We start from the raw sequence: 21783 nt of genomic DNA on the forward strand, positions 1-21783 counted from the left end.
ATCCCACACTGAATGTTGTTTAAACAAGAAAATGTAAAATTTTCTTCATTTTACTTGCGTAAAACAAAAGGGAGCCTGCTTGAAGGCTCCAGTTACAAGATCGTCCCCTGCATTATTAAGCTAATTGCATAAAGCAAAGATGTTGGATTTAGATGCAAGGAACATAGGTCTGACAACAATTTCAATTTGTTTAAGTGGTAACAGTTTCCTTAACTTTAATTAACAAATGCATGTCCGGTGAAACAACTCATTGCAAATGCAAATGTTTTGCTGGAGTCAAAGGCTACAGCTTCATTTGTTCTTTTCTTTTTTACCTTAAGAACACAAACTTTTACAGCTGTGCTTCACCACTACACTACCATTACTCTCTGTATCACATGCTAACCATGAAGCACATGAAAAATTATTGCGTATGTATCAACCTGAACATTTTCTGTGGGGATACAGATCAAAATTGCTTTCTTGGCAAGTAAAGTTTCTTTTTTTTGTGTGTAAAGACTCCTGGAAGTCTGTTCACCTTATGAAAAAGTGCTTAAAAACAAAAAAACCCAAACCAAACAACCCCAAAATAAACAAACCATACAAACCAAAACGAAACAAAAACCCCAACATACTGTGTTTTATATAGGTCCTAAAGATATAGGGTTTTAGTCACAGCTCAGCTTTGTTTCAATTCTTTCCAAAAGGACAACTAAAAGAGATGCAAAATGAACCAGGATAAAGTGGGTCATTTTCTTATACACTGATGAATAGCAAAGAGAAAGCAGGACAGAAATTCAACAGAATTAACTTTTTTAAACCAAAAATAAAGACAAGGAAATCTGCAGTAAGGTTACAAGCTACCTGCGCATCTCATTAGCAAAACCAAGTTTCTGAGGGTCTCGCTGGAATGCTGAGTTTGAAATCACCACAAGCAACGGTTATTAAATGCCCCCCCGCCCCTTTCAAAATAGCTATCTTTATGCAAGGTGGACAAGGACCCACACAGTACAGGTTTCTGTCTTCTCAGAGAACTGGCCGTTTGACTTTGGGAGTCAGCTCCTGTGTTCGCAGGATGTTTTTCATTTTGGAATACTAAAGAGTTCACAAAAATCTTACTGCAAGTGACACGACCAACAAACCGCAGCAATGGATTTAGGTTCTCTGGAGATAGAGGCCGGAGTACTGACCCCTGTGAAAGCAGGACCGGGAATAGCAGCCATGTGGATGGAGACAGCAGGTGCCTGGCTCTGTGGTGCCAGCTACTCCTCTGGCTGAGCAACATCAGGGGAGACTGTAGCCTTAATTTTACTACTCACTCATACTCTGAAGCAGATGCACACTAACCAGGACTTCACCCAAGATTCAGTTCTGCTATTACCTTAAACTGTAGCAGGTAGAGAGAACTTCCACTCTACGAACAAGAACAGTGACACAAAAAGCTGGCACAATTTTACCAGAAAATAGACTGCAAATAGCTTAAAAAAATTTCAGGGCTTTCCACTGACTTGGCTTTTAAAATAAGTATTTCCTCTGCAAGAAAGTTTAAGTGTACGGAATCACTTCCATTAAAAGACAAGTTATAAAAAAAGGGAAGTATACAAACCTTGTGAATACATTTGAACTAACGGATCTATAATACACAATGAAAATTTATACAGCTTGTAATGTAACTGCTAGAAGCGTTTCATCTTGATACACATATTTAACCAAGAATGTATTTAATAAAGAAAAATGTCAGAGTTAGAGTGAAAAGTCTGTAGATAATCACCTCAGAATACATTCAAGTAATTTAACCATTGCATTTTTACTTAGATATTTCTGTGCATATGTGCAAAAGTTATTACCTCATCTATACAGTTTTTGCTGAAGTTCTCTATGTGCATATATAGTTTTGCACTGAACAAAGGTTTATTTTCAAATGCAAATATTTCTGATAATTAGTGGATGCTGAATACCATTACAATTTCTAAATATGTATCAAAGAAAAATAATGTAACATAATTTTTTAATTGGGAAAAGTAATTTGAGATTAAACATATATCTAAGTTCCATGCAATCACTAAAATAACTTACAATCTGCTTGAAATTAGAAACACAGATACATACCTGTGCGTAATACATATGAAGTAAGGAAACACTGCATATTGTATTTGATAATCTTTCATTCTTCCTTGATATATTATTCTTCCCTTTTAGAGAAGAAAAAAAAGTCGCCATCCAAAGTTGTGTCATACTTAGCATTAAACAGCCCACCCATCGAGAGTATATTCAAGATTATGGACCAAAGTTCAGCTGAGCAGCATTTCAGAACTGACTATGAGTACTTACTTCACCAGGCACCTGTTTGCCTTAAAACAATCACAGGTAAATATAGTTAAAGAATCACTGAGAAGCAGAAAAACCAAAAGCAGCATCAGAAAATGGGTGGTGGTGGTGGTGGTGAAGCCCAAAATAAACACAAAAAGCCGAAGAGACAGTACGTAATGGAGGTATGTGTGAGATTTCCATTGGCAAATGCTGCAAAGGAGATGCTGATAGAATCCAGCATTTTTTGCAGGAGGAGAAAAGCTGGCAAAAAAGGACAAGATTAAACCTGGATCCTGAGATGAAAGCTGAAGAGCTGTATCACTGTTTTATTACTTTAAGTCTTCCCAATTATCCTAAGGCTATGTATTTCCATTTCTTAAAGAGCGGTAACAAGCACAAATTAACATTCCTCTCCTCTACAGTGTTTCCCTATATACCAAATAAAGTACTGAACAAAGAGTCAATCAAGTCTTTTTTTCTGGCACAAGAACAGGAAGGATAGACACTATGTTCTTTTCAGTAAAAAAACTACGGTCAGCTGAGAGGTTTAACTGAGATGTTGAACTGAGATGTACAAGTTACCATAATATTCACTCCCCTTTCTGTGGTCACATAAAAAGAGACAGGCTCCTCCAACGTTACGTCTGATGCTAGCTAGACTTTATTATCATCACTTGTGATAATATAGCTAGATATCACTCCTCTAATTATACGAGCAGTTTAGCAGGGTATTCCTTTATACGCTTCAGTGAAGAGGTGGAACAAAATCAGGTCCTTGCACAAATCTGTTCTATTGCAGCAGTTCAGGATATGAAGTGTTACAGACTTGCAGACCAGCCCTGGAGCCTGCAGCAGTTGCTGCCTCTGTGCTGATCTAGCAGTACTGCCTCAATTTTAACCATGTTCCTATATGCATATTTTTGCTCTACTCTTTATACATTTGGGCTTCCACAGCAGAATCTTTACTATTTTACATAGCTTGTGATAGGAAAAGTGCATTGATCTCAACATTCAGTAAAGTCAAGTTCTCTGGGGAACGACTCTTAATGAAGGTGCACACTTAATTCAGCTATCTTGTCTTTAAACCCAACAAAATTGTTTATTAAAACAGCACCCAAAGATGTTTTTGAACTTACTGTGTCAGCATCAATATAGATGATGGGGAAGAGATATAAAGACGCAAGGGAATAGCCAAGACTGAAAACAGACAAATAACGGACTTAAAAGTTAATGGAAAACTAACCTGAATTTGTTAGTGAAGTATAAAAAGAACTAAGGCTTTTTAGTATATTGAATGAAGGCTGGAAAAGAATAGGTGCTACACTTGAGCACTAAGCATTACTTAAGACGTTTTCACTTTATTTGCTGCTTCCTCTAGAATGCTAGCTGAATAACTGCAGATATAGAATTGCAGAATCATAGAATGGTTTGGGTTGGAAGGGACCTTTAAAGGTCATCTAGTCCAACCTTCCTGCAATGGTCGGGGACATTGTCCACTAGATCAAGTTGCTCAGAGCCCAGTCCAACCTGACCTTGAATGTTTCTAGGTATGGGGCTTCTACCGCCTCGCTGGGCAACCTGTGCCAGCGCTTCACCACCCTCATTGTAAAAAATGTCTTCCTTACCTATCGTCTGAATCTACCCTCTTGTAGTTTAAAGCCATTACCCCATGTCCTATCCAACAGGCCCTGCTAAAATGTTTGCCCCCATATTTCTTATAGGCCCCCTTAAAGCACTGAAAGGCTGCTATAAGGTCTTCCTGGAAACTTCTCTTCTCCAGGCTGAACAACTTCAATTCTCTCAGCCCATCCTCACAGTAGAGGTGTTCCAGCCCTCTGATGGTTATTTAATACAATTCTATATTTAATGATAGTCACTTTTCATAAGGTTTCACAGCAAACAATTTTCCTATCAACTCAACAGCTGCATTCTATAGATATAAAAAAAGACAGAGATATTTATTTGTCCAGACTGAGAAAAGATGTTTCCATTTGTAAATACTCAGTAAATGCTGATATACTAATGGAGTGCATACTGAAAATGTAAACAGCAAGGAACGGTCTGTGAACACAATGCAAACCTAAGCCATCCAGATGAGAAAGTACCTAAGTTGGATGTAAGACAGAAGCATGAAAGGCATTAAGCTCATCATGCGTTAAGGACGCCTCTTTTTTATTAAATGTTTGTTAGGTTCTCTTTAAGGTGTTGCAACCATTACAGCTCCATTATACTTATGATTTTTGCTCTAGTTAGTCTATTACTCAAGCTACCAAAACAAAGTTTTTATCTCATATTATATCTGGCATTGGGACAGTGCAATTTCTATTTGCCAGTGAAAAGTAAAGTAACAAAATAAATTTATTTTTGCAGCTAGCTGTGCAAGGATGCTGATATCCAGTTCAGTGTTACATTCACACCTTGATCCTTGTTTCAAAAATCCCACCACCACATCACCCACAGACTCATGTACTAAACAAAATTGACTTGGCAGACTCTGCTTCTAGCAGACAGGGCTTTAGGTCACACAGCATTTTTCATCCTATTCTGCACACCTTAACGTTGGACTTATCAGTACATTAGACTTTGTTGCATTCTCTCAATGTTCCTAACATTTATAAATTCAGCTTTTAAACAATCCCTTGTAAAAAAGCAACCTACGAAACCTTTCATTCATGCTTATTAAATTAGATTAATGAAAAATTGCTATCATCAGCCTAATGAAGCAAAAAAATTTCCGTAAAACTGGTTCTGAGTTCTATTTTACTCCTTCAGCAGCAAGATGCAGAGAGAGAGTTGTAGGGAGAGATATATGGAATTCCTTGCCAAGTATCATCAACCCACCCGGAAATAAATAGCTCTGAGAAAGTAAGGTGACTCAGTTCTTATGAAAAAGTACAGAATCAGGCAGAACAGGTATGTATTCACACAAAACTTGTTGTTAGGCCAGATAGGCAAAGACCAGTGGCTCAAGACTACAGTTTAAAATACCTGCATCACGAAAAGGAGTAAAATGTCAGATGTTGGCAGTGGCCCACAGGTCAGCGAAGGTCGTGTTCCCCACTACAACCACAGAGAGAGGTGCTCGGCTTCTGTGAACTAGCAGATTCATTCACGCCAGTACAGCTGTGCTGGTTATACCAGCTGAGAGTCTGCGAACATTCAGATTTCTTGCAGAGAGTTTGTGAGGTGGAGCATCATCACCTGGATACAAATCATCTAATACTGTGAACCAGAAGTGTAGCTGTTTAAGTGATTTGCTCTCTATCAGGAGAGACTGCATATTTGCCCTAATGCCTACTTCTGCAGTCGCATACTGCCAAAGCAGCTGGGAAATGGTACACAGATGCAGCAAAGGAATACACAATTTTGGTAGCAGCAAGAAAAACTGCAGTAGCTTTGGTCAGCCAGAACATGCTGTTCAAAGCAGCTGGGGATCCCTGGAAGGCACTTAGGTTGCTTGTAGTGCGTTTTGGCTAGATTACAGCAATAAATTTGTGTGCACTGGTATTTCTGTCTTTGCTATATCAATGTAACTTCGATTCTCTTCAGCCCTCCACAGACTGCTGTGAGGAGAGGGAGACTGATGCGTGGCATGTGCAATGCAAATCCTGTACTACTGAGCAATCATGATTTGACAGTGAATTGTGGGACTTCCTTTCTCTCCACTAGTCTACTATACAGAAGGTTCAGAGAGAGTTCAAACTACTAACAGGGCATACTCCAATTATGAACCAATTTCCACTTGCAGGGATAAAATGGAAGGAATATAGGATGACACTAGCAAATAAAATTATTTAACAAAAGTATTGGGAAAGGGAGATGGATGGAGGGTGATTTGCAAAGCTTCCCTGGCACAGCTAACAGCTGTACAGATGATTGTTCAGTACTTTAAAAGACTGCTACTTGTGAATTTTGCAAAGGATATGAGATCAAGAAATTTCCCAGTGGAAACTGGATGGAGACAGATTGCTGGAAGCTATATCAACATGTGGCTGTAAGCCTACAAACTGCCATAAATTAGAACAGCTGCTATAGGATAACAACAATAAAATTAAATAATTGGGTAGGCCTGATTCTGACTTCCAAGATGAGACAGCATTTTCTGTATGTTATACCAAACACTTACATAAAACTGTTTAAGAAAAAAAAGACATGGTTACTGCTATTCGCACATTATTTTTCCTGCTGTCTTCAGTTTCCTTGTCACTCAGCCATACTGACTGTAAGCCCCTTTGTGTTAGAAACAAGCTCTCTACTCTGTTTTTACAGCATCCAGAGTATTTAAACAGCAGGGTAATGTATAACAATAGAAATTCTGCATTCAAATGCTTTCCTCTTCCCCTGCTCCCTATTATTTCCTTGAATGTGAGAACTGAAACTACTGCATTGAAACAAGTCGCGTTAGAGAGAAAGAACAACATGAGCCCTAACAGCGAGAGGATGAGCCAGGGTCATCTTCTCATGCTTAGTATTCACAAATGTGTTGTCTGTCAGCAGGTATTTGTATCTTGACATGCAGGACAGCAACATGTTGTTTTGGTTCAACACTAACAGGTTCACAGGCAACAGCAGAGCAGTGGAGGTTATAATTTTACATGCAACCAACTACAAAACTAATAGCCAAAATCAAAATAACATCAGAAACCTCTCCAAGATCTACAAAAAAATAAAATGTCCTGCTTTTACAGGTGATGAACTGAGATATGGAATGATGAAGCACTTGAGCAGCCAGAGACCAAGCTGTACATTTACCAGCATGCCTTTACCCCTAATCCAGCACCCTTTTCACTTTACCCTGCTGCTCCAGGACTACTTAAATACAAAAACTTAGGTCTTGATTATGTTTTTGTTGTGAAATAAGGAGGTGAAAGTAGTCAAGCAGTGTCAGATTTCCAAAGTGTTGGGTGTCTGCTCAAGCGAGGCAGCAATTATAACAGTGCTGGCTTTTTGCAGGGATCTAAAGTGGTTGTTGGTGCTGTTCTCTATTTCTTTTTCTTTTCCCCATCAGTTGCCTACTGTCACTATGACGACGGGAAGCCTGCAACACAGCTGTGAGGAGGGAGAAAGGGAGAGCACGCTCCAGCTGAGAGGGGAGAAATGACTCAGTGGGTGGGGGGCAAGAATAGAAAAATGATATGGGAAGCTAAAGGGATGCAGTCAGGGAAGTCAGGAAAGAAGAGAAAACAGAGGGCAACAGTGCCTCTTCATTCTGTGAGGCTCATCTATTAGAGGAGGGGGTGCTCAGTCAAAATGTTTGTCATCACTGTAATTTAAAATGAAACAAAAAGAAAAAAAACTGCCACAGAGATGAAGGCCCTAACTCCCTCTCCTCCTGCTTCGCATACTGCCACCCGGCTAGCAGAACCTACTTTAATTGAATTACTTTCAGACTTACAGGCATGTAAACAAGAGGAGATTCAGTTTGAGACGCTGATTGTATCACGGAGGAATAAGAAACAAAGAAAAGATGAAGGACAAGACCACCACAGAAAGTGAAGGTAATAGCCAGGGTAAATATGTGCCATTAAAAATGCAGTTGGTGGGAAGTTCTTACTCTGCTTAAGCACACATCTGCCCTCTGGGTTCCAAATGAGTGCTCTCTTACCTTGTTAAAATGTGAAGGCATAAACCAGGATTAGGGGTACATTGTTTTCTGCACTACAGTAACACAGAGGAATGAGATCTCATTTCAAAGGTACATTTTTGCTATTCAAGGGTTCAAGGCTTTCTCAAAAGCATGCAGAAAGTTAACCAATACTTAGAGCATTTAGAAGTGTACTTATTTACAGTTATAGAAATATAAATCAAAGATAGTTAATAAACCATTAACAAGCAGTCATGGCTAAAGTAAAGCACTACCAGTGTATCACATTACAAAGCTTTATTTTTTCCTTAATACATTTTCAGCATTTACAGCCTTTCCTAACACCACACACAAATTTGGACTAAAAATCTGGGGCAGAATTCTTTGCCATTCCACTTCTAAAGACATTTTCCAGAGTATTTTGTTTTGTCTGTGTGTTTTTTTTTTAACTAGGGTGTCTACCAATGCCTGAATGTTAGAAACTATCACACAAGAACTACTGAAGACTTCAGCGACATTAAGCGACTCCTAATCCATACCATGATGCACGAGTTCTGTAATAGTCCCATATGCTTGTGGATATATTGACATTTAGAAAATGCAAATAGTTACAGACAGTGGTAGTTAGAAATGACTGGTTTCTACACTGTATATAAACCTAATACATAGTGATTCATACTTACAGTTTAAACTGATAGCCCAATCCTGTGTTTAAAAACCCTTGGAATTTCATACAGTCAGGAGGTTCAGACTTGTTTGTTGTGAAACCAAGAGAGGTGATTACTCCATTCTACCTGGTGGCTTGACAAATCACTGAAATGTTTTATACTACTGCTACAGGATACCCGCAGTCTGGAGACATTTTCTATAAGCGACTGCCCAAGCTACACCTACCTCAAATGTTTATCATCTGTATCACCTGTAGTACAGTAAAGAAAGATTTCCAAGAAGTGATCACACTAGTCAGCTAGCTTTTGCAGCAAGCATCTCCTTTAAAACATACATTTAATTCCTTGGAAGTCAATATGGTAAAAATTAAACACATGACTAGAATTTTGGATGACTTTCAAATCAGGTTCACTTTAAAAAGGAAACCTCCTGTTCATATAGAACAGGATTTTAAAATTTTCCAAAGCAATATTAAGTTTGAGAAGCTGATCTAGGTCTGTCTTAACTTTGCTGTTTAATTCCAGTGATGTAAGTCAACTGACAACAGTGTCAGTGTAAGTATGAGCACTATGGATCTAGATTTTTTTTTTAAATTAAGCCTGAGATAACAAATGATTAAATACTTTATCTGAACTCTGAAAATAAAAATGCTTATTTAATCTTACTCAATTTCAGAAAGTAGCCTGTGGTGATTTTATCTATGAGGAATGTCATTGCATCTATCAACAAAGACAAGGTCTGCAGAAAAGGTATTCAAGGAGAAAACATCTGAAGTACAGATTCTACTGCTATAGCTGTCCAACATCTCTACTTGTTTGTGGCATCTTTTCCTGTAACTGGTTCCAAAATGTCAAGTACACTTAAGCTGAAGACGAAACTGGCTGTGTAGAGGCGAAAATTGCTTAACCTCACAGACATCTCCCCTTCCAAGTTATTGATTAATCTATAAACACCAGCAACATTATGGAAAGGCTTATATTAACAGCCTTAACAGAGGTGTCATTGTTGCTACAGTTTGCTTTCCGAGGATGACACATACATGAGAATGCCTGAAACTGTTGGGAGCTCAGGAAAATCTGCCATTCACAAACTGGGAACCATATCTTAATTTCTGCAAGGACAGAGCTAAATTTCAGAATGCTATCACCTATAATTTTATCATGCACAAAGATATTGTTTTAATAATGAACAGTGACATTGAAACCAGCAGAGAATTAAAACCAGAACATAAAAAAAAATAACTAGGGGAATTAATTAATAGAAATGAAAGATGACTCAGCCTGACCATTAAAAATACAAAAGAGCCAGAACCACCATGTAATCACTGCTTCTTCCTTGCTGAATTATCAAAATACACTTTTTAAAGTAATAACTCTTTTACAAATAGGTTTTCAACCTGCAAGTCCAAACTATCCTTTCTAGAAGAGGAAAGACCCATGCTAACAAGTGTGAGGAAATAATGAGACAGAAACAAACCTTACAGCAATAATTTAGAAGTAGCTGAATGCGGGACAGGAAAACTCTCCTTTCAGCAAGTTCTAAGAAAAATCTGGAGATCTGCATATCAATCATATTCACTTATTAGTGCTAGAATTTGAAATATGATTTAGTGCATCTGTATTGCAAAACACTGACTATAATACTAAGTTAAGAGCTGTACTTTAGCATCTCATTATTTGGAGATGATTATTTAGCTTATTTCATAATTTGGGCATACTTAATTAACTTCTAAATTAGATACAATTTTTATCTGTAAGCATCCTGTAATAGATTTGTTGTGGTTTTTTTTAATAGACTAAAACTGGAAATATTTTTATTACTTTTTGTTTCCAAACGCAGAGTCCCAAATCTCCCAAGTTCTCTCAATTTGTCTTGTTAAAAGCTTTAAATATTCAAAATGAGAAAGTTGCCAGAAGACTCAGGACAGTCAACCTGACAGAACATAGTAAAAGACAACATTATTCACAGTTTGATTTTTTCCCCCCCATAGCTCTCTCTCAGGTACTAGGTTCAGAAAAGCAATTGTACATGTGCTATATTAATATATAGGGAAAATAAAAATACTTACAGCTTTGGATACCCTTTTCTTGCAAGATGTACAGCCTATGAACTCATAGCACTGAGATTTCGAGATACAGTTTGAGGCAACTTAAAAAAATAAACCTGTCCATTTAAAAATGCCCAGTTCTGCAGGGACTGGCAGGAAGCTTGCAGCTACTTGGCTTTTTCATCAATGACTAACATTAAAATTACTCTTGATACAAAAAAAAAAGGGGGCAGTGAGAACAGGGAAGTTATACATAAGCACTACTCGATAACCTATTATAAATAAATAAATAAAACCACACACACAAAAATATATCCAAAAACCCAGACAAAGAACCCAGACCCTAAAACACACAAATTTTAAACATGGTCAAATGCAGCTGTTTATCAGAAAACATTTTCCAAGAGACTGACTTTTGGCAATGATGAAGGAATCAGTGTATCAAATAACAGGAGTTCTGGGTAGAATGCTGGGGCAGAAAAATGTTGATGCAATTTTTTTGACATAAAAAACCCCAGATTAGTGGCTAGAAATACAAAGACTATTTTATTTCAATGAACGGCCTTGTTGAAACCACAAATACTGCATGCAGTACTGGAATTTATATTCTTAAAAGGATCTTGTGAAAAGAGCTCCAAAAGTGACTTGACGATTGAAATAAATAACTTAGAACAATACACAACTGAATCTGTTTATCTAATAAAAAAAGATTGATGGTGACTTGATTACTGTGCTTCTTCATGGGAAGCAAATATTGCTTAAACAAGGCTCTTTACTCAAATGGAGGAAGGCAGGAAAAAAAAGCAATTTTCAGGTTGGGTTGTGGCTTTTTGTTGTTGTTGTTGTTGTTAAAAATCAAGCGAGGCCAGTTAACTATTAGAACAAATTACCAGAATGTAGTGGAGCTTCTGTGACATCTTTGAAATGTGCATGGGTTTTTTTTTGTTTTTGCAAAAAAACTGCTGAGCTCAATAAGGGGTAAGACCTCTCTAACAGGTACAAGAAGATTAAATTACACTGTCTAACAATCCCTCTGGTTTCAAGGCTACAAAAAGATTCATAATGCACGAGTTTCACAACTAGTGCTACCTACCAGTGAAAAAGGTTAGCTGCTTAAAACTTATCGTTCCCTGGGTGCGCTGAGTGTATCAGTTCAGTAATGTATCACATTCCCAAACACCTGCCAAGAAGGTAAGTAGTCAACACATGATTCATACCAGCTTCTCCTTAACAACAAACACAGGCTTAAGCATTATTAAGCCTTCCTAAAATGGCTGCCTTAAACCTTAAGTGAATCAAGACACTACAGACAGATAAGAGACTACCTGATTACGCCTTTACCGAATTTATCTTCTGCTGATCAGTAAGTCCAAACATTTTTGCAAACAGAACCAAACTCAAGAAATGTAGTAGTTTTTAGGAAGTCTGCTAAGGGCCCCTCCGCAATGTCACTATTCTTCACCGACATAGCTAATAATTTCCTGTGACGCATCTCAGTTGAATAACTTGATTTACTTGTATGTAAATGACAGAGATCTCTAAATTCATTCCCTCAGCTTGAACCTCTTGCTGCAGCAGTAGTGATTTTTTCAGTATTGCCCTGACAGAAACAAATAAAAAAAGCAAAAGTCCCAAGGGCAGCTACATTTACAACTAACTTGTATACATCTATCATGGACAATTGCACTGCCTCAGGCAAACAAGCAAATTTAACACAGTCAGGAAGTGTCCCACAGAAGTAGCACCTTCCACATTATTTCAGACTTGCCAGCTGCCAAAAGGCAGGGACAAAAAGAAAAAAAAAGTTGCTTGCTGCTATTTCCCTAACTTGAATTCCTCTCAGCATGGGACTGGAGCACACAGCCTGGACCCTTCCTCCTAGCTGAAACTGCCTCATAACATACCCATTAGGAGGGAGGATAAAGAACAGTTAGGTCTTGCTCCCTTTGTCTATATCAAGGGTTTCACCAAAACTGGGGAGGTTGTTATCAAGATAGTAACAACAGGATATTATCAGATCAATACTGCATTGCAGTTCAAAAATACGAAGGAAAAATGAGTGAGACTTGATAAGAACAAAAAGAATGGGTTATGAAATAAGAAATAAAATACTTTAAGAACACTTTTCTTGAATTCTCTTTCTCTGTTCTTTCAGGTGCCCTCAATTATTGCGTATTCCTGAAGTCCTGTGTACATAGACTTTTTATTTTCCTGAGCCAGGAGTTTGCTCTGCCATGAATTTAGGGAACACCAAATACCACTTTGGGACTTTACATAAAAATATGGATTTAATATTAAAGCACTTCAGAGAGAAATCATAATCCATCACATTGTTCTGTGTACAAAACAATTTTGTATGTTATGTTCTATTATCATAGCTTAGAGTATCTAAGACGACACATTGCTCAAGAAATAAAAACAAACAGTCCGTCTTTTATAAGGAGTAAGGTTACATTCTTAGCATTTTTATATTAATGGAAGATACAGTATTTCCTATTGTTTCACCTGTCTGACAACAAGAAGCAAGAACCCCACAATTCAACTTCATCTTATGAAACTAAAGCACAAACCTAATCAAAAGTAAGCTACCACTTCCTAGTAAGTTAAGGATCACATAATTAAAGTTTCCTGGATTCTCCTTTCATATAGAACATAATGGTGTATCTCTGAAGTGTCTACTCCTGAAGAAATATTTCTGAATGAATAGATAATAAAAATAAATTAATTTTGATCTCTGATTAAAGAGCTTTAAGCTATGAGGATATTGAGTTTACAACCAGAATTTGATGGATGATAACTTATCTATAGCTTGAACATTACACATTTGACCTTGTCAAAAGTATAAAGTCTATCACTGGAAGTTCGCAATGCCTTAACATCTACCAAAGTCAATACGAAAATGATGGGAAAAAACCAGAAGAAATTCTCTGCATTCCTTCCTCCCTTGACTATCTAAATTCCTGTTACTCAATTCAGTCAACAGAAGGCTGACATGATCACACTGTCATAGTGACCCGATTCCTCCAAAACAGTCAAGGGTTTTTTTTAGAATTAGACACCTAAGTCCAAGTTATTATTCTAAGAATGACGGATAAATTTAATTTTCATTATTTTTTTGAAAGACAAGGCAGTCTTAGATTTGTCTTCTCATTAGTATAGGTTCATCAATCACCTGCTTACATGAAGAAAACAAACTTGAAAGAGCAGCTTTATTCCCCCCACCTCTGGGAAATGTATAAGAGACTTACACGTAGAAACCAAGATGCTCCACAAAACTTTAAATCCCAATGCCATTAGACATTTATGCTTGCATCACAAGGTGACTGCGTAATGTTAAATTGTGACCAGTTATGCCCTTATTTCACGTAACAGAGAAAAAGATTTAAAAGTAATTGACAAATTATCTGAAGTGCTAAAAACAACATGCAGAGACAGATGGAGAAAGACCTACTGAAATAATCACACAGACCTGCTTTTTGTTTTGTGTTTCCCCCCCTTGTTCAGAAGCTAGTCTGAGCAAGATTAGTTTCATTCTGACAGTATCAACCATAATGTAACCACTAGTTTAAAGAATAATAATAATGGACAAACCCAAACATATTTTAGAGCTGACAAGAAATCATTTTAATTTATAATTGTAATTAACTTCAACTTTTAACTAACTTCTCAAAAACAGCTGATGTGTAAATTCATGTTCTAGTGACTGAATATTTCATTCTTCCACAGATTAATTTAACACAATGAAATACCAGTTATGGCATATCTATTCCTCTTGATAATCTTATTATATTAATTCAGATAGACAAGGATTTGGTTTTCTTAATTTACTGAAAAGACATAGCAAATCACACTGATATATAAGTTACAACTGGAAAATACTCTGAATGTATTTTGGGATTAAAATTTTTGAGACAGGTTTGATAAACAACAAAGTTATTTTCTGAGTCAGGTTTCTGTTTGTTTGAATTTCCACAGAATTTATTTCCCTTACTTCTAGGTCCAAAGTCTAGAAAAGGCTAGCAAGGTAGCCTTTTGTTAACCAGCATACTGTATGCTCCATTTTTTAGAAAACAAGGCAGAAGATAGCCTGTTGCCCTTCAAAATATATGACATAGATAGTATTAGGAGTAAAACAGTGAAAACACTAGATCTGCATTTCTACCTTATGGAGCTGGTTCTTTGGGAATACCTGTGGCACTTCTAAACAAAACAGATTTATTTTATATATAGAGAATGTTCGTACATAGACATGCACGCTCCCTCTTTTTTCTTCAGTGTCAAAGGCTCTCATTGGAGCTTTCCTTTCAAAAAATATCTAAATAAGGCATATACAACTAAATCTAGGTGAGCAAACTAAGTAATCCATGGTGTGACTGTCTAAACTACTACTTTACTATTTTATGAGCACCGCTTGAAATCACAGCCTTCATCCTGCAACAGATTATAGTATTTTATTTAAGCATATTCATAAAAAGACATACATGAGTAAAGCTAACCACGTCCCTCAACCTTGCAGGATTAGCACAGATGTCTAATTCTGCAATCCATATTTAGAACAAATAAGGGCCTTTATCTGCAGCAACAAAGATCTAGCATTAAAGGGTAGTGAAACACTAGAGCAAATGGAAAAGGGCATGTAAGAAAGATTTTCCTATGGGGAGGTTTTTAAGAACAAATTAGGCAAATACCTGGCAAGAATGACATTTATAGTCAAGCCTACCTCACAAAGGGAACGTAGATTAAAAACCTCCAAAGACCACTTCAAACTTATTTTTTCTTGATTCTGTGGTAAACTGTAAAGGCAAGTAACAAACCAATCCAAAAATAAGCCTCCCAAAATTCCAGATGCTTTTGTTAAGTGTTAAAAAAAGCGGCTGAAGTCCAAAACCTACTCTCCCTGAACACCAAGACTGGGATCAGCTAAGAGATCATCATCCAACCAGCCAATACTGTCAATAAGCAACTAACAGAACACTGCTTATTGCTATCATTGTTGAGGTACGTTTGTTTTGAAATACTAGAGGAAAAGATTAAATCTAAAAAATGAGCAATTAAGGTCATTGTTCAATTATCTATCTGTTGTAAAACCAGAAAAATATTTTATATGACCCTAAAAGGGGACAATATAGCGCAATCCTAAATTCTGTTCTACTTCACTGCTATGCAATATATGAACATCTAATATGCACCACATACTGATTTATTCATAGATTTTTAAACAGAAGCTGAGTACATTTGCCACAGAAGTTCTGGGCTAATACCTTAATAAGGATATATCTCAGTAGCAGTAGTGTTCAGAAACCTGCATCTAGTGTTTTATTTAGAAGTCGCTTAAGTCTCTGTATAAAGGTGAATGTTATAGGTCTGTTTACCTACAAAGTATTACAAAAATTCATTTAGTCTTATTAGCAAAATACAGAAGCAGCGGAATATCCCTCTAATATCTGAAAGGAGATGACATCAAAGAATAAACTGAGATTATATGGCATGGAGGGAGAGAAAGGGTACTTCAATATCAGAATAAGCAGCTTGAGTCTGACATGCTGGGAAACAGAAACCCAATGAACTGTCCAAAGAGCACTGTGTAACTAAAGTAATTTAAGGATACTCTAGAAACAGACTCTGGATTCTGAACATGAACCCTAACATAAAGAGAAAATACAACCTGGCAGCTATGCATTAGAACACATTCCTATCCATAATCCCAACAGTATGAAGACCTACTGTTACATTACTCTGATAAAGTCACTTCCTTCCCCAATCCAAAAAACATCTCTAAGCCACTTCACACCAAGGAAGACGTTCTTGATGTGCCACCAGTCATGCTGTACTTAGCTTCAATCTCTTGGGCTACTTTGATATATTCAGATTCTGGATGGAGCTCAGACATAGAGTTCAGACCCAATTTCCAAGCAGAAAACTCACCCCTGCAGGTACTGCTTTCAAAGGCAAGAAGCATTTGCCTTTCTCTATCTACACATTGTATCTCAGGTTTTCCTTATATTGAGACAGCCTCCAGATTGAAGTAAATATAGTAGTTTAATAAACAGTGCTTATCAAGTGTTTTACTACAGCAGACTCCCCTGATACATTTTTTGCTATAGACTTCCCTTAGCAGCAAATGACAGTGACACACAATTTTGGACAAACATACATCCACAGGAACACAGCAGTTGAAAAAACTGAATTAATTTGTCTTATCTAAGCCTAGGACTTCTTTCTAAAACAGACAGAATCAATTTAATTCTGGCAACATCATTCGGAAAACATTGTTTTTAACTGAGGTCAACTTAGAACCCACTTCTTCACAGATTCTGTGCTGCTTCTCCTGTATCCTTTGACAACACTAAATATTGGTTCTGAAGTTAACCTGGTCACAGTTTCTCATTAGAATGCCTCTCAGCACTAAAGCATTGGTATCTCCCCCGATCAACTCTAGTCAGGTGAATGTCTGTTCTAATTGGGAGAGGTAAATTTAAAAGGTAATTAAGTCTTTGCCCAGTTCCCCAGAACACTAGGAGTAAGACCTACGAAAACAGCTTTATCTAACATTTACCCTTAAGAATATGACTGTAAGCAGGCATAATGTGAATATACATGTGACACTGAGTGGGAGAAGCTGAAGACTTTATCTTCAGTTACACTTTATGTAACTGCAGTAAGATCAGTGGCACTGTACGACTGTAACCAAATGTTGAATCTGGTCTTCAAACTCTAACAACGGAAATGAACTCATAGGGATGTACATCCTCATTTTGCTTATGTTGCAAAACAGTGACACCCACTGGCAGCAACAGTTTAAAAACGTAATTGTTGCAATTTGGAACTACTTCATAAGAGTTGCTAAGAGGTTTCTCTTGAGAAAAATCCACCACAGTAACCACGGTACACACTTACCTGTTGAGTCAGCACTAGCATCTGAGGTTCCAGAAACTGAAATACTAGTAGCATCTGGAGTAACTGCAACGTAACCCTCTGGAGGAAGAGTCACTGTGTACATTCTCCTTGGAGACAGGATTGTATTGTCATTACCTACAAAACATAAAAAACAAAGTGTCTGGTTACTGATCTCAGTATAGATTTTCTCAAATGTTTTCCCAACAAGGGCAATGATAGCATGTGGTCTCAAAAATCCTTAAAGAAGAAAAGGAAGTGAGAGAAAGTCAGGTGTGGAATACCAAAATTATCCTATGACCAACAAAATTGCACCAAATTCTGCAGCAGCTACAAACAAACAAATATTCCACAGGTTAGTTCTTTCTACCAAAATAACTTTTTTTTTCCCCTTGCATCAGACAACTCTTCTGCCTTAACTTCAGAAGAAGCTTTTACTTAGGAGTGATTTTTAAGAGACACTACACATTTTTCGCCATTCAACATGGGCAGATGCTATTTCTTTAAGAACTGTTTCATAAAAGATGGATGGATGGAGAGATACAAGCTGATTATGAAATGACAGCAGCAACAGAAAATCTCAGAACTGTGGTTTGTCCATTTGCAGACCTTTTAAACGTAGCCTATGCTGTTCTGAAGGGCGCAAAGATAAAGAAAGTTTGAAAGCCACACTTGACTAAGCCTCAGCAGTGCCTGCCCAAGAGGGCTCACCTTCTCATCCTTTCTCTGCTTCTTTCTGGGGGAGGAAAAGTGCCAGCTTTCCAAATATTTCATGGTATAGGAAACTAATTATGCTGATGGCAGCAGACTGTTTTTGTAGGATTTCTTTCCCTTTTAAAAGGTGGCAGTATAAACTTCCTATTTTTTCACCAGAAAAGAAGTAACTCTTGTTGGAATGTCAGAGACACATCTCTCTGCTACAGTTATATGAAATCAGTCCGAACAGCAGACCATATTTTTTCTCAGTAGCGACAACAGTAGAGATCAACCACAGGGGGACAAAAACCTTACCAGAAGGCCCGGATGTTCAGGGTGTCTTCAGATGCTGCAATATAATTTTAGATGGTTATGTTCTTTTTACACTCAGCCAGCTCCATAAGCTGGTACACACACAGCACTAACCTTCCCTTCTTGGGGGCAATTTGCCCCTTTAAAACACAAAAATGGAACTGTTAAAATAATTTACAGTAAAAACATCTTTGGCAGGTGGACACAATTAACCTCCTTACACCACAAACTTGCTAGAAGATCCCACATGATCTGAGTGTATTACCAAGCTGCAGCTATGGTTAGACTAATACCTAAACATTTAAAATGCATTTATGTCTGACAGAAATAATTCTTGTTAGGGATATATGTTTCTAATACGCAATTTAACTACACACATCATATGCAAATATGTAATTTAACTCTACACTGACATTTCTCAGGTAACACACTTCAAAGAGTTCAGCACCTTAGGTATCTATGATAAAGTACATTTCACAACATTCAGGCACTTTTGAAAAGCTACACCACAGTTGTTTTCATCATCAGGATGTAGTAATTTGTTTTGAGAACACATTAGAAAGTTACTGTTTTTTTGTAAACAAGCCAGAAAATCTCAAAATTATATTAAAGATCCTTACTTTAAAGGTTAATAAATGAAAAGAAAGAAATAATACAGAAAGATGAAGAGAAATTATGTGATTTGAAAAAGATCCACTAAAAATTAATTTGGAATAACTCTTCAACAGATCCTTTCTATAAAGATGATGCCAAATCACTGAACTGGCAATACTTGCACCAATTGTGTGCCCAACACCCCCCCCCCCCCCCCCCCCCAATTCATTAATGATGAAGTGCTAATTGGTGATAGCTTTAAATATTTAAATGTTGCTTGAGTTATTCCCTTCAGAATAACTGAGTTTCCCTTTTTTTCCCTTTATATTTAGGTTTCATAGAACAAAAGATGACCATGAAAACATTAAACTCAATTGGACTAACTCAAACCCTTTAATCATAAAAGGAGTAGATATATTGGGATATTAACTTCCCAGGACAAAATGGTTACACATGAGAGAATTTGGGGGACTTTCTGTAACACTTACCCTGCAAAGAACAGTAGCAATTTTTACTATGTAAATGAGTGGTGACTCAAAACAATTTTTTTTACATCTACCCGTTTAAATGGAAGTCCCCAAATTACATATTTATTCACACCGTATGCATCTTCAAATAGTTTACAAAACATAAATCAAGCATTAGTCTTTGCTTATCTTGTGCAAGTATGTCAAATCAAACTGCTACCATATTATTAAAAAAAAAAGTACACACACAACTGTATAATCTCAGTGTATCAACAAATCTCCCAGTCTCAAGCCATTAAGTCTGGCTTTTTCCAGCCTGGGGCCATAGTCTCCTTGGGCTAGAAGGAGGTGGGTTGTTATAAAGTCATAAACATTGCTGCAAAGCAAATGGCTTACGCTTATAAAAATGTGACATAAAAAGGGGTTTTTGGCTAACAACAGTAATCAGATACTGGACATACTACGGAATACTCTTCTTTCTACTAGTTAGAAGTTATGAATCCCATTTCTGAAGTTTTGTTTTATGAAAAAAAACTCTAAAGGATGTTTTCAAAACAGAAAACCCAAAGCATTACTCTTAAAGGCAAACTAAGAATACAGAATAAATATTTTGAATCAAACTGTCTCCTATTCATGTTCTTCTCCACAACATTCACCACACTAAGTGCTCCTTTGCATGTAGATCAACCTTGTGCACAGAGCAGGGAGGGGCATCTAAATTACGATGTTACCAAGGCTGCATCAGCAAGTATGTCAGTAACCTGGCTAGCTATGTTAACTCTTGACATCCTTCGACAAACAAGTATCAGACCTTTTGAGAAGGAGCTGAGGGTAAAGCTTCCATCTTGCCTCAGTCATGTAAAATTGCCAACCATGCAGTCTGTCATCATCTTAGGTAGACACAATGTATTTCGGTTTAAGGCTATTTTTCAGTATCCTTAAACTTCCCACTAGCTGCAGCCCAGAATAGTAGTACATAACCCTCACATGGCTTCCAGATCGCCTAACACAAAGCATGCTTGGACACACCTGGAATACAGACACGGCCAGAACACACATTCATATAACCCTAGTCCTTTTACCTAGTAAGAGTGATTAAACCCCGGCCAGACACAGAATCACTTCTAGTTTCTGTGGTGGGTTGGCCCCAGCTAGCAGCTAACTCCCCCCAACGCACTCCCTCACTCCCCCCTCAATAGGATGAGGGTGGGGTGGGGAAAAAATGGGAAGAAGAGGAATGAGAGAGCTCATGGGTCAAAGACAAGGAGATCACTTACCAATTACTGCTGTGAGCACAACAGACTCAGCTTGGGAAAATTAACTTAATTTACTGCCAATTACTGGAAAATTTATTTACTGGTGCAGGTATTGGGAAACAGAAACAAAATAAAAAGAAGCAAACATTAAAACACTTAGGAAAACCACCTTTCCTCCCCAGCGTATGTTTACTCCAAACCTTTCTCCTCCCTGCTTACTATCACTGCAGGTTACACTCAGTCCCTTCAGTGAGACAAGGAGCAGTGCTAGGTGGTGGGTGTTTAGTCAGTATATAATGGTTTCTCTCTGCTGCTCCTTCCTTCTTGCTCCTCCCCTGCACCAGTGGGGGTTCTCTGTGGGCTGCAGTCCTTCAGGAACATTTGATCAACCACAGAGCACCTCCTCCTCTGACACTGGTATTCCCACTGTTACTTGTCACTCCTTTTAGTTCCCTCCTCTCTCGGGAGTGTTGTCTCCTTTCTTAAACACGTCACCCCTGAGGCACCACCACCTTGGCTGTGGGGCTTGGCCATGCCCTGGGGTGTGTGGGTTGGAGCAGGCTCTGTCCAACATGGGCAGCCCTGACCTTTCCTCACAGAGGCTGCCCTGCAGCCGCACAGCGCTGCCAGCGCCTGGGCGTCTGCACCCTGTGCAGTTTCACAGTCTTGGACAGAAATTTTGTCTTTCCCATGATGTGCTTCTCTACAGCTCAGAAAGCCTTGGGAACCTACTGCTGCGCTCCCATAGGGCAGGACTCATAAAGCAAATAGAGGACCCAAGCCCAGAGGTCACCTAGAACATCTTGCAGCTTCCCTCAAAAAACCATCAGGTTAGCCCAGTCTGATCAAGACTGATCTCCTCCACAATATTATCCCTTGGAAACACATGGCTATCACTTCTCCAAAAGGAAGAAAAGAGTTCATCCCTGAAAAGAGTCTTCACAGAAAAGCGAGGGATTGATGGTGAATCAAATC

The 21783-nt window shown here is 37.9% G+C and overlaps 1 protein-coding gene across 2 annotated transcripts in view; it reads right to left on the reverse strand.

The window, feature by feature from the left end:
- Nucleotides 1–21783, reverse strand: part of ERICH1 (glutamate rich 1) — an 86849-nt gene that overhangs the window by 31597 nt on the left and 33469 nt on the right. For both annotated transcript variants that reach the window (XR_012659514.1, XM_075086915.1), the window contains exon 3: nt 17487–17621. Coding sequence is in view for 1 of the 2 variants with exons in the window: in XM_075086915.1 (XP_074943016.1) it covers nt 17487–17621 (135 nt within the window). In the remaining variant the exon portion in view is untranslated. The remainder of the gene's footprint in view (nt 1–17486; nt 17622–21783) is intronic.

The sequence above is a fragment of the Phalacrocorax aristotelis genome, chromosome 3 (assembly GCF_949628215.1).
Source record: "Phalacrocorax aristotelis chromosome 3, bGulAri2.1, whole genome shotgun sequence".
Lineage (NCBI taxonomy): Eukaryota > Metazoa > Chordata > Aves > Suliformes > Phalacrocoracidae > Phalacrocorax > Phalacrocorax aristotelis.